The sequence below is a fragment of the Hakea prostrata genome, chromosome 11 (genome assembly GCF_041222555.1).
Source record: "Hakea prostrata isolate BN-2017 chromosome 11, UWA_Hpros_2, whole genome shotgun sequence".
NCBI classification, from domain to species: domain Eukaryota; kingdom Viridiplantae; phylum Streptophyta; class Magnoliopsida; order Proteales; family Proteaceae; genus Hakea; species Hakea prostrata.
This window is the reverse complement of record NC_142610.1, coordinates 19,877,413-19,894,174: the sequence shown is the minus strand read 5'-3', so window position 1 is coordinate 19,894,174 and position 16,762 is coordinate 19,877,413. Positions and strand designations below refer to the sequence as shown.

The following is a 16,762-nucleotide window of genomic DNA, read 5'->3' as shown; positions in this document are numbered from 1 at the left end:
TGGGATTTTTTTTTTCTCGTGAGATATTGGTAAGGGTATTTTTGGAATTAAAGAAAAATAAACGGTGGATTAACTGTTTCACTAATAGAATGGACTAACGTGTTTAATGAACTGGGGTGTTAGTGTTTTTTAAACATAAAGTGGGGTGTCAGTGTTTTAAGGCCTCCATTTTAGGGTGCCAGTGCAATTTTCTCAAAATAAAATAAACACTTTGTGCTTTCTATTAAGGATGGGTGGATAGGTGGAGGGCAGGCCGGGTGTCTCCTAAATGAAACGGTCCAACCGTCCACTCAAATTGAATTTAGCGCTAGAAGAGTATAAATGGGTTCACGATCACTGGGAGCCGAGTATAAAAGCCAACTAGCGAAGGTGGTTATTCTACACAATCAAACTTCAAATTGGTTCCTCAAATTTCAATCGGTACTGTAACACTCGCAACAAGCTTTGCAAATTGTTTTGGAGAAAGTTGCGCGAAACTTTCAGAATCATCGCCTTTTCAATCTTCGGCAACTATCCTGGCACTTACTCTGATCTCGATTTCTTTTACGGTTTAGTTTGAATGAAGTTAAAGATCAATAAAGCGTGCGATTTGAGTTCGATTTCAGTTTTTCCTCCTCATTGCAGGTCCGATCTGATAAAAGTGGTGGATCTGCTTCTTCTTGAGTGTTGTCGTTGCTTATTCAATACCTTTCTTAGCGTTTTGTTTATCATTTTGAGTTTATTTTCGCAGGAGAGGAAATGCAAATCCAATACCTTCTTCAGCGGATTTGGCCTTTGGCAGATCCCAAGGCTATCAGCTTCGATCGCAACAATCTCAGCAGTCGTTCTCGCAACCTTCAACGCAGCTTGGAATGTCGTCTCAGCTCTCTCAGAACTCTCTTGATGAGATTGTGACGAATGAACAGGTAAGAAGATTCTTAGGAAGAAAATGCATCGTGACATGAAATTTTTATCTATTTTGCTTTTGAGGACTTTGATACTGACCTAAATAGATGTTGATTTTCCATAATTCGTTCTTCTATGAAAAACTACTGTATCTCAGTATGATAGTTCTCGGAAGTGTGAATTCTAGTTATTTGTTTCCTTTTATTTTTTCTCCTGTCTCCGTAAACTGGAGAAAACAAACTGTGAATAACAATTCTTAGTATTTCATAAAAGCCACCAACTTCTAATTCTGGACGAACCTAGAAGCTAAGGTATCCCTCGTTTGCTGACACTCGATAAAATTTCCGACTCCTTTTCTTTTCTTCTTCTTATTTTTTCTAGTGTCACTTTTATTTATAGCCATTGCTCTGTATCTGTGCGTGTTCTGGAACTCTTAAAACTTGATTTCCTTGTTTGAGGAATTAAATTTAGAAGATTTTACACTTTCGGATGCTCTGTCGTGCAGTTAAAACTTCCTGACTTCTGCTTCTTTTTTTCTTTTCAAAATTTCTGAAAATTTTGTTTCCAGTTACTTTCTTATTCCTTCTGGCTACCTATGGTCCTGAAAGAAAGGAATGGAATTGAAAATGGTATTTTATTTGCCACTTTCACATTTTTTTATACCATATTCACCTACCCCGACTACAGAGGACCTGTATGAACCCTTCCAACGGTATAGTCATCTCAATGCAGTATCTGAGGAGCCATGTGACGAAGTTTAACTCATTGCTGTCTACTGTCTTAGCTATGTTTTAAGTATATAATTCATTGCTTGTTATTCATAATTCTTGAATTTCTTTTGCAGAGGAATTAACATGAAGAGTGAAGTGTTTCAAATGTAGAATTGACCTGCTTTTCTGTCATAAACTCATTACATTTTGTGCTGGTATTTATTGGTTTTGGATTTCTTTATTGATGTGTGTTGCACGCTCTGAAACAGTAGGCTGATTTTAAATGATTTTAGGATGGATCTGAAAGCCAAATGATAAAATTTTGTATTCTCTATGTAATATTTTTCATCTTATTGTAGTCAGAGTGATATTGCTTGAAAGAATCTGCAGAACTCCAACACCCCCCCTCCCCTATGCCTATTTTTCTTAATTGCTAATGCTATATATCTGTATGTACGTCCTTCTCTATTAATTTTCCTCCTTACACAGAAAATTTGCTCTCAAGAACGGAAGAGTACCATGAAGAGGGTTTCTTCCTTGCCACCAATAGCAAATACACGAGATGAGTCTCAGATGGCAGTGTCAATGTCTTCCAACAATCCTATACGAAAGTGGAGCTCAGTTTCAATTTCAGACCAGAGATGTAATGTAGCCAATACATTCCAAATGAATCAATGATAAAGTTCTGAATATTCATGATTTAGTTTTTTTTACAATTCACCCAATAGGTGAGGTTGTCAATAGCTGTCCTCTGACTGGAGCAAATATGTAGTTTGTTTTGTTGGCTGTTATAGAAGCCCTATAACTAGATTAAATTTCATGGTTAAATGAGCCTGAGAAAGCTGTTGTTGCCTTTGTTTCTTCTTTTGTACACCTCTCACATATATAATATTTAACACCTAGTATATTACATTTATAATTTCGTTATGAAAAGTGAAGTGTTTGCTAAGTTAGTTGTGGCTTTAGTACTTGGGAGCAGGCTTTGATTTATGATCCTGCTGTTCTCTGGATCAAAGTGAGCCCAATATTGTGCCAAGCCTAAACTGTACTTATCAAAATCTTTTTGGCAGGCCTGTGCCTTGTACCAAAGGCCAACCCTTAGTTTAGATGGGAATCAGAAGCTGGCAAGGACAACTTAAGGTGAATTTGAGACAGAAAGTTTTCAGTCATTAATTTGAATTAAACATTTAAAATGCAAAAGTATTGAAAATTGGGTGCAGGGTTGACTACCTCAGTGAAAGGATTTCAGTGACAATTTTCCCCTCAATAGATGGGGTGTTTATTTACACTAAAGCCCAGTTCCACTTCAGGAAGGAAGAATGCACCAATGTTGTGTTTTTAGTGAATGCCACTTTGCTATGACTCTTTAATCACAGGGCATACCGTCATAGTGCTAGTATCCCACACTATATTTCATTTCTTAGTTCCAGCTTGCATCATTGCAGGCACAAGTTCATTTTGCAAAGATTCTAACTTTGGTACCCTGAACAGGTCAGGTTACTGAAGAACTTGAGCATAGGATTGGACTGATGGAAACATCATTGAGAAGGCTTGTGAGGGATCTGGATTCTGTTCAAGGTGATATCATGCAAGTGAATAAATCAATTAAAGAAGTGCCAGGAAAGGTCCTCGACTCTATTCAAGGTGAAATCATGCAAGTGAAGAATGCTATTAAAGAAGTGTCTGTGGAAAGTAAGTTTCCTTGTTTCTTAATTGCTGGAAATGGGAAGGGACAAAGGGACAATGGTTTAGCTATTATAAAGACAGATAGTATTCAGTGGCTACAGTGTATGTTGCCACTGTCATTCATTGCAAGTGTGTGTCTGTAAATCTCTATAAGTTCATGGTTCATTTGGAGCAAAATGTATCAATGGATAATTGGTGCTTTCCAACAACTAGTGGCGTATAAAACAGTCTTGTTTCAGCTTCTTTCAATAATCTGTCATTGTACTCTTGTATTTAGTCCATAATTTCTTTATCTAGGTAAAAATGACACAAGGAAGAAGCTGTAATTTTCAGAGTTGAATAGGGAAACTTATATTTTTGTGAAAGGTATTCCAATATCAGAACTCTATTGTATATCCCACCTGCCTGGAGAAAAAATATTAGAACTCCATAATGGCCAATTAATCCACATTTGTCTGTTCACGTCTTAGGGCAGTGAAACATTGATGAAGAACTCCCTAACTGCAAAGGTCAATATTAAGCACCAAGTAACTTAATATAAAACCATCATTTCTGAGGATAAGTAAAATGAAAACTGAAAATGTCCTTGATCATTTTATATATTTTGTTGTTGACTTGAATTTTGTGGTTTCGAAGTGGGTGTGGGGAATCTTAAGGATGAGTAGACCCTCCATAACTCCAAAAAAATTCCAAATGTTCTTGTAGCAAAAGAAATTCCACATGTAGCTTGAATTTTGGTGTTTTATTCGTTAAGTAAAAGTGAATAAATTTTCATGATGAGTTACCATTTGCCTTGTTCTAAGGAATCTTCGCCACTGGATTACACTTCTCTAAGATATTCTTAACAAACAAGGGATACGATATAGTGAATTATAGAATCATGAAAATAATCACACATCTGAACAAATTAATTTTGCATTGTGGTTCCTCTTTCAGTGGAAGGCCTAGAACAGAAGTTGATCGCTCATGATAGTTCTCTACAGATAATGGTAACAGAAGGAGATTCCATCTGTTAACCTCTTTAATCTTTACATCTTTCATATATCCATGAATGTTACAACTGAAATGAGATGCCGATGAATTGATGACAACCAGCTCAAGGGACAGGAAGACTTTAAATCCAGCATCGATGGGAGCTTGAAATCAATTCATGGTCAACTGAAAAAAGATATGTACCAACACAAGTTACAAGAGACTATTTCTGTGCTTTCTGCTTTGCCAAACCAGATTGAAGCACGATTGCTGAAGTTACAACATGAGCTTAGTGAAGCCTTCAGTAAGGAAATGGAAGTATGTATGGTACTCTCATTAAGATTCAAATCACAAGTCAACTGCTTCAGAATTTATAGCATTTTTATTCATTCTTTGGGAAATAAATGTACCTCATTGAGACCATAGATCTTTTGAAGGAAAATCTTGTTTTGTTTATTCCTGTTCATTGAAATGCTTCTCTTTTCTCTTACAGAAAATGGTTAGCAGTATAACACCCCCAAACCAGAGTCTTCAGATGCCCACCAGTCAACCACCAAAGGTACTTTATTTTTACTCATAGAATGATGTTCTTATAGATTCTTCTCTTTTGCCCATCTATTCTGCACTCCTTTCACCTCAGAAGCTTTTCACTTCATAATCAGCAGAGGAAAGGCCGTCGAGCTGCTCAGCTTCAGAAAAAGCAACCAATCATGGAGTATGTTTCTGAGGCTCAGATTTTCCTTTTTGAACTTGGTTGTTTGTGCAATCATCTGATTAGATTTTCATCCAACCGAGTGGAAGGGAAGGTCATTTGCTTACATTACCACCAACCCTCCCCTCTGTGCCCCCCACCCCGAAAAAGATAATAATAAATAAATAAATAGAATCCCAGTAAAGGGGTACTTAATTCTCTCAGGGTTGGATAATGGGTTTTTTTTTAGTTACAAATCTCATGTGTTGAGAAATTCCTTTCAAAAAGTATGCAAAGAATTCATAGTTAGTTTGGATATAGCTTTGCTATTCAGTTTTATTGTATCATCATGTATCTTTACCTCATAAGAGAGAACTAGCATGGAATATTTAGATTTTTTTCATTTACAATTGTCATGTGTTAAGAAAATCCTTTTAGAAACTATACGAAGAATTCATAGCTGGTTTGGATATAGTTTTGCTATTCAGTTTTATTGTATCATCATATATATTTATCTCATAAGAGAGAACTAGCATGGAATATTTAGTGCTACATAATCATATAGTTTATTTTTGTTATTAACTACAGATGCTTACTTATTTTTGTGATATAATTTGGGATAGAAAAAGTGCACCTGCATTTTCTTCTTTTTGGAGAAAAAAAATATAGGTCTCCTCACAATTGAATGTTACTGAATGTTTGACAGATGCATGCATGCAAAAAAGATAAGGAATCTTAAGACACCTTATGGAGAACTAGAGCACCACTAGACAATGCTAATCTTTTGATGAGTTGAGGATGATGCATTCAACGTCCTGCATTTTACTTGTTTTTGCCACGTGACATCTAGATGCTAGCTATGTGTAAGATCTCATAAAAGAGGTGGCATAGCCAACGGATATTTGAAATATCCAATACCAACTGATGAGTTCCATTGAATTTTCGGAGGGCCTATATTGATCTTGTCTAATTTCATTAAACCATGCAGAAGTAGATCTAATTGCATCTGGAAACACATGATTAGCTTATTGACTTTAGAAATAACTGTTAGATGTACTCTCATTTTGTCCATCTTCATGGATCTATCTAATGATCTATAAATGATATATAGCATTGTTGGATCATATATAGTAGTTATGTTTTTGCTTATTTGGTACTTTATTGTATCATTTACATGTTTCTTTCCTATTTTTAGCACCCAAGAGAATATTTCTCTTGTCAGTCCATTGATGCCGCCAAAGGTTAAAGCACCACAAAATATAAACTCGGAGATACAAATAGGAAGATGGTTGTCTGTTAAATCACAAAAAGCTACTTCTACTGTTAAAGAGGAAAATGCAGAGCAAAGGATGGAGGAAAATCACCTCACAGAACAGGTAATCTTAGTTCTTACTAACAATTTATTGGTCGGTGGGGGTGTACATTTATATCCTTTATAATAATCTATCAAGAGTTTATAAATTAGAATAACACTAAAGTTGGCTGGATAATATCCTTTACATTATTCTTTCATGAATGATATGGAGAAGACTAGTGTGTTGTGAATGAGAAGCAATCCAAAACTTTCTAATGCCATAAAAGAGTACTAGGATACAAAGGGAGGAGGAAAAAAGAAGAAGAAGAAGATAGATAAAACAAAAGAAACATGTATCATGGGGAATCGGTGGATGGTCTCTAGAAACTATGGTAGTGGGTCAGTCCTGGATGATGGCTCTATTAGACTGCATCATGGTTCAGTTTGTTTGGACGTAATCAGGTCCTATTGGGGCGGAGGATTGTATTTGCATGGAGATGGTCTCTTTAAAATTATCAGGAACTTCTGACCTGGAGAATTTATGATAAGGTAATCACGGTAGGACATTTTAAACAATTTTATTACTTGAATGTCTTGACATTTTAGATTTAAGAGGAGCCTTGAGATTTCTCATTTCATTTGATTAATTAAGCAGCTTGCATCTAAGTAGAATAGATTGTGTATCTTTGAGTGGAATCCTAGGAGACATAAGGAGCTGACAATGAATCTGCCTACGAGTTGTAAAGCCCTGGGTTAAGTCATGTTGATAGCATTCATCTGCAAGGAAAACGATAGGTTGGGTGCTCTCACTAGTTTTGCCTTTTCCCTCTGGCTTGTTGTAACTTCTCCCTTTGATTTTCAATTCAAATGCTTCTTATGTAAAAATATAAAACCTCAAAGTGGATTGTACATGAGCTGCTGCAGTTTATGGCTTCTATGAAGAAGCTAGAGAGGAATTTGGGCCTGATTTTTCTTTGCGGGAGCTCTACTTGGAATATATAAGGCAAAATTTTGAATCTCTGGATGGTCTTCATATGGATGGCCGGTACAGCATATCATGGAATGCTGAGAAATAAAATTTTGATCCAAATGGATAACTTGCTTTCAGTAGTAAATTTATGTCTCAGATCCTTTACATATTGTCATAATAATTCTTCCCTTACCATGGGGCTCTATTTCTTTGGCATAAAATATCAGTAACTTGGTAACCGGGGAAAATATATGCGTTAGTATGGCCAATTTCCTATTTTCATTACAAAAAACCTTTAATTACATTTTTAGAAAGCTACAGGTAGGCACCGAAGGTATCAGTAAGCAAAGAAGTGGTGAACTACATTTCCAATTGTGAAACAAAAGTTGCAGCAAATAAGAAATGTTGATTGTTTATATATTTTCGTAATCAATTGCACTTCTGAGAGTAATTTTTTTTTTAATGAATTTTTAGATTTCTTGGATGAATATAAATTCTAGTATTTAGAATGAAGTTGACTAGAACTTCTCCAAGCTTTGGAAAGTTGCTAATGCGTTACCTTGTCATTTGGCCATGACATACTCATGGACGAATGGTGGTATCTATGATCCGAAGTTTATAGTTTTTTTTTCGATGTTGTTATTTTAGAATGCCCAATGAAGATCATTGTCCCACCTTATGGGCCTGAAGACTGCTAAGTAATAAAGAAAACTTCTATTGCGACTTCATTCTACTTCCTAGATGTTTACCATTATATTATGTGGGAGATCCATTTGACATGAACTGACTTGAGCTTGATTAACTCAGGAAAAAGAATATAAAACAATCATTGAGTCCGATGAAGATAATGATGGTGGCTTCTCCTTCTTACTTGAAGAAAAGAATACGGGTAAGTAAACCAAGGTTGGCTTCCAGATCTTATGAGTAATCTCTTGTTCATCAGAAACCATCAAGATAATGATTTTTGAATTTCTTTAAGAACTAGACAGTTGATTGGCCCATTTTCCAGATGCCAATTCAACTTTAGATCCTTAAGAAAGGGAGCATAGTTTGCTGCTTATCAACTCAACTAAGCTAAGGTTTCATATGCCAGTTTGAGGTAGAATTGATAAATGTATGTTAGGCAATAGATTAGTCATCAACCAACTAACTGGTTCCTAATCATATTATATCACCCTGGTGTCCTGTATTTCTGTCCATCTCCTTAAATGGAGAGTTAATCAGTAAACATGACTCTCCCCCAGTTTCTTGAAGTCTGATCAATCCTGTCAATTAGTTTTTTCTTTTTACATGCTTGAAAACATACATTATATGACTCTATGACAATCCCATGATGAATCTTAAGTAATTTTTTTTCAGTAAGAATTTTAACTGTTATATAAAGCATAAGACAATGGATATTCAGTTATTTTGACACATTTTGAGATATATAAATCTAGTGACATAAGAAAGTATATAATGGTAGTGTTTAAAGCTTTATCAATAACCTTATACTGAACTGATCTTTATTCTTGGTGAAGGAATACAAAACTATTCAACCGAACAAACACAGAAAGAAACAGATCAGATTTTGAGGAGAGCAAGGAGAAGGCGAAAAAGAAAACTCCTCAAACCCATAGTTTTGAACTAAAGGTATTCTAGCAATTTGCAACTGTTATATTCTTGCTTCTCAAAGAGCTGTACACTTTAGCCTTTGTTTTCAATGGTCTTGATCAACAATCTAGGGAGTGGTAACCAAAACGTAGTAAGAATACTCTTTTGTGAACTCCCCAAAGAGCAATAACTTAAAAATAAATAAATAAATAAATACCGATATGATAGTTCACTGAACACTTGTTCTTCCATCTTCTCACTAACAGCTCATAATTCAATTGGACTTCACTCATCTATTTGTCGACCATGAAATCAATTTTGGTGTTACAGGTTAGAATTAGCAATGCGAGAAAAATTGACCTTAATGTTGTTTTTTATTTTTTGTAGGTCAGGAAATTGCAAGCTGGCGGGTTTCTGCTTGAGATTTGTGTGCAGCTTTCCAACTTTGATTAACCAATGGCTTTGATGGATAGGGAATTCAAATTTACTAATGTGTCACTCCAAAATGTCAGGCTAGATGCTACCTCCATAGGTAATAAAAATAGATAGGCTTATGAAGGATTCCATGGTTAGAATTTAACTAAATTGGGTACCAAACTGTGATTATTGGATCATTTGGGTTGGTTCATCTCAGTGAGTTTCTGATTTACTACAGAGGGTTGGAAAATTGCAATTAGGTGAGGATTGATTTTTATTCTTAGCTCTTCCTAAGAAAAAGAAAAGAGATATCGTTGCCTTTACAGTAATTGTTGCAGCCTTCCTGTATGTTCTTCTTCTTCTTCTTCTTCTTCTTTTTTCGTCATTCTGAGCAGCTCTTCTTATTGCTTATTATGTTTATTACCTCTTCTTTTCTTCCTGCTCGTGTGTATTTGTGTTTTGACTCTTGAGGGATGTTAACAGGTTAGCTGGCGTGAATGTGGGATTCGCCCTGTGGGTCTGGGCTTGTGGCCCATCTACTTTGGTTTTGGGCTCGAGCCCAGGCCGATCTGATGTTGTTAGGGGAGGAAGTTCTCCGAACAAGTGGTTGAGCTCGACTTACTGTGCTGTAAACGGTTGAGATTTCGATCTTGTCCGTCCGTTTTTCAAAAAGTGTGAAAATCACTATTTGGAGATAGACGGTCGAAATCAAAATTGCGGTCCAGGTTGAGATACCAGTTGCAAATGCTGCGCATTAATTGTGCAGCAACCATGCAATTTTAGTAGAAGACAGTTTTGGTTAACCTCCACCGTGGGTAGGCACTATCCTTATGATGTAAATCCCCGATCTGGATTTGGGTGAAATTAGCATAAGATTGGGTTTCTCATTAATGGCAAAGGAAACATGTCCATCATACATTCTGTTTCTCAGTTTAGGCGATTAATATTGAAAAGTGACAAACTTGAATAATCACGATTGAATCATAGAAAGGTTCCAAGCCTGGTTTAATGCTGGAAGCAGCTTCATGAAGGGAATGAGGAAGTCAAAGTGAGACATTATCAGAAAATAAAAATAATATAAAAAGGGTCTGGAACCTAATCTGTTTATTTTGTTCTTTGTAAAATATTATGTCACCTAATTTCAAGGGGTAGGTTTAGTTGATCAATGCCTCATAAAATGACGTCAAAATTTTGAATTTCTTTGATTTTTTGAATATTTATTTTTTAATTTAAATAAAATTTCATTATATATTTAAATTATATATACAAATATTATTTAAGGATATAATCAAGTTATGCATAATAGACCTTACAACCCAAAAAAATTAAAAAAAACTATGCCGCCACCCCGTCATCCCACCTCGAACCCCACACCCTAACATGTAAAAAATAAAAAAATAAAACACTACAAGCTATAACTAAGGCCTTGAAATCGTAACCTTGCCACCTTGGGCTTGCTATAGCCTAGATAAGGCCTTAGGCGAGTCTTGATCACCCCCTAGAGGAAGCACATAGTATTTTCCTCACATTTTTTCAACACACAGTAAGTGTGGCCGTGTGGGGTTCACGTTTAAGTACTAACAAAATAATTTAGAGATGATTTTTCAATGGATCCCATATGAGCCTGAGCTTTACTTGGGTACTGTGTAATTAATGTACAACACTATATAGTTCACAATTCAAATCGAAACTTGTGGTCGAGGTAAAATTTAGACTACTTGTTTCACAGTTAAACTTTGAACCCAAAAAATCATTTATGCGAAACAAAGCAAAACGAGTGATCGAGATTTTGTTTCGACGACAACTTTTAATCTTAACCGTAAGCAGCACATTGTGTGCTTTGACAACTGGATGTGATCCAGACTCATTACGCCAAGCCAGGTTAAATCGGTCTACGGGTGCAGTGGAACCGCAAGATTCCTTTTTAAGGTATCGAAAGATAGTGTAGGAGTGCATTGGAGCCGCAAGATTCCTTTTTAAGGTATTGAAAGGTAGTGTGGGAGTAGGACTGTAGGAGGTCAAGGGAGATAGATGGTCACATGTCGACCAACGACACATGAAGGAATATTTTATTTTTACCCAAACATCGTTTGAGCTGGTAGGGGTCTTGCTCCCATTCATTCGTGTCAGAGGGTTTTTTTTAGCTACCAAAGGGAGACAAGTAACGGAGAAGATCAGAAGCAGAGTTTAGTGGAGAACGGAGGATAAGAGGACTGAGATTCCAGCAGTTCCTGAATTTTCCTCAAGTCTCTGCGAAATCCTCCCCAGGTATCCACCTACCACTTCCTTCTCAGCCTTTAATTGTCTTTACAGGTATTTCGTTTTCGTATTTTATTGTTTTCCTTCTCTTTGCGATTTGGAAAGGAACAAAAAGATCATTTCTCAGGAGTTTTGTTCTGCTTTTTCTTCCCATTTTCTTCTTTTGCATCTTGTTGGCATTAAGTTGATGAATTGTAAAGCACGATCATCGTTTCGGAGTGGATATTCGTAGTAGTGGATTATAGTTACCATATTACGATGCGCCTGTTGATCTAATTCAAGCAACCTTCTGTATGCGTCAATCAGTCTGAAACATTGATATTCATGAGAAGGGGCCAGGAAGTTTATGCTTTTAGAAAGAAAAATTGGATTTTTATTTGCTGCTTCTGTAACTTTTGTTTGCTGATCTATTATCATTGGAGGCGAGAACCTTGGAAGATTTGGAGAAACGGGAGAATATGCCAGAAGAACGACCTAGAAACAGGAAAGAACCTGAAAACTAATGAAGATAGAAAATAACTCGTATCAATCGGCACCCCTTGATTTTAATATTTACGAAACCTCACTCACATCAATTCCTTTCCTGTCTCAATCGGAACCAGAATTTCTTGGTGCTAAGACTCTTCAACTTCAGTATATCGAGGACCTTAACAGATGAAGAAGAGGAATGCAAGTTTATCCCAACTACCTAAATCAGTCCCCCCTCTCAACAAAAACAACAAAAATCCTTGTACTGTGTAACAACATTGAATGGAATGATGGAAGACGAAGTGGATGAACAACAACAAGCCTTATCCCAACTAAATGGGATTGGCTACATGGATTCTCACCTCCCAATCAACTCTATTTGAGGCCATACTAGATACAAGGCTAGAGGCTCTAAGCCACGCATATTCTCTCACCATCTCTTCTAAGGTTATTTTAGTCGGCCCTAGCTGTATTAGTTCCTTAAGTCAGGGTTAAATCATTCCTATATGGGCATCTAAAGTCCTTTAAACATGGTCATGCAACCTTCACTGGCTTTCTTGTAGCTTATCATTTATTTGAGCTACTTTCAAACTAGCTTTAATGATAATTCCTTACTTTGTCATTCGTAGTTTTGCTACTCATCTATGGTTACTGAATTGCTATAGATTAGTTCCTCCACGAATGACAATAGATCTTTAGCAAAAAAACTTGGGGCAAGAGCAGGTTGAAAGGAAATACATAGTGGAGAAAATAACTAAAGAGGGGGGAAATGCTGCCTTACATTGCAGCGTCAATAGAGTGGAGTGCAGCAAACATCTTCAGATAAGGTTATCTGATGGTGAATAAGGTCGTACCATTTTAGAGGGGAGTTTTTTTTTTTTTTTTTTTTTTTTTTTTGGGGGGGGGGGTGTGAGAGGTGAGGCACACATAGGAGACTCCATCCCACCACTTTGGCTTGGATTACCTTTTTCCCTTTCTAAAAATATGGTTCTTGGTTTTTTTTTTTCACATGCCGTTTTAGTATATTATTTCTGGTTCAAAGATTTTGGGTTTTTCGAGGTAATCTTTTATTCCTAGTGGGTTCTAACTATTTTGTGCTACCTTCAGTATACCTAGTCAATATTTTGTCATTCTGAATCAATAAGTATGCCGTTAGTGAATTAATTGTTGTGTTTTTGAGTTTTTCTTTTTGTCCTTTTGTCTTCCAAGTCCGTCCTCTTTATTACTTCTCATTTTGTTACTTCAGTCCAATAACCTCTGGCTGCTTCAACTGATAAACTCTTAATTGGATTATTGTATTCCCATTAGTATTTCTCCTTGGCACTTCTTTTGGGGTTTGGGGGAATGGGAGTGGGGAAGCAACAGATACATGGAACAGTGTGTTGGCCTCTTTCTGGCCCTTGTAAAAGACCAGCTGGGTTGATTAGATCTGATCCAGTCGGTCCAATTGAAGCTGGTTTGGTTCCGCTCAGGTTCTACATCACCTCCTTTTAGAATCTCACAAAGCGGACAGTGTTGGTTGTAGCTGTTCAGGAAATTGTTCTGTTCACTCTATGTGCTTTAAGGTAAACCCTTAAGAGAGAAGTATATGTGGGGAGATACCTATGATGTTTTGGGTTTTTTTCTTAATTTTTTATTCCATATGAACCTATAGTCTTCCATCACATAAAATATGATGGATCATCATGCTTCATCTACTTTTCTGATAAATATTTATGTATGGAAGCTTTGGTACCACTTTCACACATGGGCACAGGCTCTTGTGTTTATTGTCATGTGCCTCCACAAATGGTTTTCTTTTTCCTACTTCTCAGATTATATTCTTTTTTTTTTTTTTTTGGGGTTTGGGGTTTGGGGGGGCGAGAAATAGTCAAGAGATCAGTTGCATTGGCAAGAAGTGTAGAAGAAAAATTGTGTGTTTGGATTACTTTATATATTTGGATTAAGAGGCTAACTAGACAGTGTTCAATTCTTGGTAGATTTGGGTCTGTTGAAGGTCTACACTAAGAGAAGATTTGAACTGAGGTATCCTGGAAGTATTTGAAGGATAACAGTTAATAATGACAAATGATTTATAAATTTGAAACAACAGGGTCCAACTGGGAGGGAAGTGATTTTTTGGTGTCAGTGACAGTCAATAAGAACAAATGATTGATAACTTGAAAAAACAGGATGCTTTCTCCCCCTACATTTCTAGGTCAGTGGTCAAGACCTTTTTTTTTTTTTTTTTTAATGGAAGTCTTGACCACTGACCTAGGCATGTAGGGGGGTGAAAGGATCCTTTAAGTACTCGGGAAAAGTTTTCTAATGGTGAGTGTACTACTTAGACATGTAGGGGGAGAAAGGATCCTTTTAGCTGTTTTAAGTACTTTGTCAAAGTTTTCTAATGGTGAGTGCACCACTGGCTGAGACACGTTGGGGGGAGGGAAAGAATGACCACCCCACCCTGAGTAACCCAATTGTAATTGGGAATCCATATGTGCCTGATTAATCATACATGATTAGTGTAAGGAAATGAGGTCTTAGAACCAATCCTTAATGTGCCCAATTTGAATTGGGAATCAGTGTCTTGACCTACCACTGATCTCACATAGGTAACCATGCCCTATGCATATCCTTAATTATATTTCTATAATTAGTTAATTACTCGACACACTTCTCCTCATGGTACATGTCATATTAACTCTTTAGGGATTATATCATCTTCTATTTATAGGTTAATGAGATCTCACATGGGTAACCATGCCCCTATGCATATCTTTAATTATATTTCTATAATTAGTTAATTACTCGATGCACTTCTCCTTGTGGTACATGTCATATTAACTCTTTATGGATTCTATCTTCTTCTATTTATAGGTTAATGAAAAACATAAAGTGATCCGTCTTGCAAGCTCTAAATCATTCCAAGAGCCTCCTAACTAAGTAAATGGTTACCATCATGGTTCTCCGAGATGCTAGTTTCTTTTCTTAATGGGCCTTAGTAAACCTCTCCATAATTTTATAGTGACTCATTAGTTTTATGCCTCTTTGAATACTAAAGCTACTGTCACCTATAATTACTAAAGCAGTGGTAATTTTTGTTGGATAGGACTTATTTCTTGTTTAGTTCCAGACATTACTATTAACTTTTGCTCTTTTTCAAAATTTCAAATCTTCATTCATTTTTTCTTTATCTTCATGTTTTTCCTATGGTTATTATCATCCATCATTAATTGTTCCCATTTTTACTATCTTAAGAATTTGTAGCTATTGATGTTTTCTATGTTTTTATGAAATCCTGCTTATTCTTTTTCCATTTCTTGGAAGAATTATTTGTAATCTGGCTTACATACAGGTGCCTAAGACGCAATCAGTCGTAAAAATGTCAGCCTTTCGAGCTTTCTGGAACAGCCCAGTGGGTCCGAAAACAACACATTTTTGGGGGCCTATTGCCAACTGGGGCTTTGTTATCGCTGTATGCTTCTGTACTCTTAGCTAACTGTTATGTGATACTATTTATGTTTATCTGGGGTTGCTTTTAGATGCAGTATTTATCCCTTAAATGTATTCTTGAGGTAGCTAAGATGCTGCTTTACAAAGACTCTTGATTTCGTCATAAAATTGGACGTGGTTGCTTTTACAGGGATTGGTTGACACACAGAAGCCCCCAGAGATGATATCTGGCAATATGACTGGAGGTTAAAAAAAAAAATCTCCTGCTAATTTTCAAGTTCTTCATGCTCCACTGACAATTTTTATTATCGTCTAATATTTCCCATAAATTGTTGTCACAGCAATGTGTATTTATTCAGCATTGTTCATGAGGTTCGCCTGGATGGTCCAGCCCCGCAATTATTTGCTTTTGGCATGCCATGCCTCCAATGAGACAGTTCAGCTCTATCAGTTTTCTCGTTGGGCAAAGGCTCAGGGGTAAGGAACTGGGTCTCTCTAACTTGCTAGGCCAAGAAGTTTTTTATTCAGTCCTGTCCCTCAAATACTGGATATCTTCACCCATTTGTGGGGTTTCCCAGTCTCAATTACTGGGAACCTCATTTGGGTCTTCGCAGTGTAACTGATTCTCAACACACTGCCCTTACAATGATGTGGAAACTTTTAAGTGTAACATACTCAAACTGCTAGTATTTCCTTCGTGGCAGGTACTTGGACCAAAAGAAAGAGGAAGCTAAACACCAGTAGCTTGTATGTGGCCCTTGCTTCTCTTTACTTTATTTGGGAGCATTTGGATTGCTTATGATATGACACATTTCATTGTATTAATTATGCATCGAGGCATTCAAACCATTGATGCCTGTAAGGTAAGAGCGAAGGAAAACCTTCCCTTCTGAAATTTTCTTTTCTTTTCATTTCAGTGTACAAATTCTGTTTTCCTTCAATTCCCATTGCTTGCAACCACTTTATATCCTCTATTGCAATCCATTGTTTGAGGTTCTATAATTGTTCCCTTCAATTCCGATTACTTGCAACCACTTTATATCCTCTATTGCAATCCATTGTTTGAGGTTCTATAATTATTCCCTTCAATTCCGATTACTTGCAACCACTTTATATCCTCTATTCCAATCCATTGTTTGAGGTTCGAAAAATTATATACCAACTAAACATGGGTTCCCTTGAGCCTGCCTTCTTAAATCACGTCTGTCTTCCCTCCATCAACGCCGAAAGGGAATGCAATATGGGGATGAGATCTACAATTATGAATAGCATAATTTTGGACTGGTAATTTGCAGTTTAAAGGACAGAGTTTCCCTTCATCCACGGCAGGGGTGGACTTGCATTTTCATGAACATCAATATGTCAACAGATTGAGGGGAAGG

The 16,762-nt window shown here is 36.6% G+C and overlaps 2 protein-coding genes across 3 annotated transcripts; both read left to right on the top strand.

Annotated features, from left to right (window-relative positions):
- The first annotated feature begins 368 nt into the window (after positions 1–368).
- On the top strand, positions 369–9,824 carry PRD3 (putative recombination initiation defects 3). Of its 2 annotated transcripts, none has more exons than XM_089140379.1 (12): positions 369–624; positions 731–905; positions 2,085–2,238; positions 3,087–3,287; positions 4,218–4,270; positions 4,377–4,571; positions 4,747–4,812; positions 4,916–4,968; positions 6,140–6,320; positions 8,016–8,097; positions 8,729–8,840; positions 9,189–9,824. In XM_089140379.1, exons 1-11 carry the CDS (start codon positions 560–562, stop codon positions 8,836–8,838), a joined length of 1,335 nt encoding a protein of 444 aa, XP_088996505.1. In that variant the 5' UTR covers positions 369–559; the 3' UTR covers positions 8,839–8,840; positions 9,189–9,824. The 2 variants fall into 2 exon arrangements, with proteins under 2 accessions (XP_088996505.1, XP_088996506.1); XM_089140380.1 differs by having other exon boundaries at positions 4,919–4,968; positions 9,189–9,822.
- A 1,461-nt stretch (positions 9,825–11,285) lies between these two features.
- LOC149000696 (mitochondrial pyruvate carrier 1) lies at positions 11,286–16,347 on the top strand. Its single transcript, XM_089140468.1, has 5 exons — positions 11,286–11,486; positions 15,283–15,402; positions 15,571–15,625; positions 15,722–15,857; positions 16,085–16,347. Exons 2-5 carry the CDS (start codon positions 15,310–15,312, stop codon positions 16,122–16,124), a joined length of 324 nt encoding a protein of 107 aa, XP_088996594.1. The 5' UTR covers positions 11,286–11,486; positions 15,283–15,309; the 3' UTR covers positions 16,125–16,347.
- Positions 16,348–16,762: the final 415 nt, after the last annotated feature.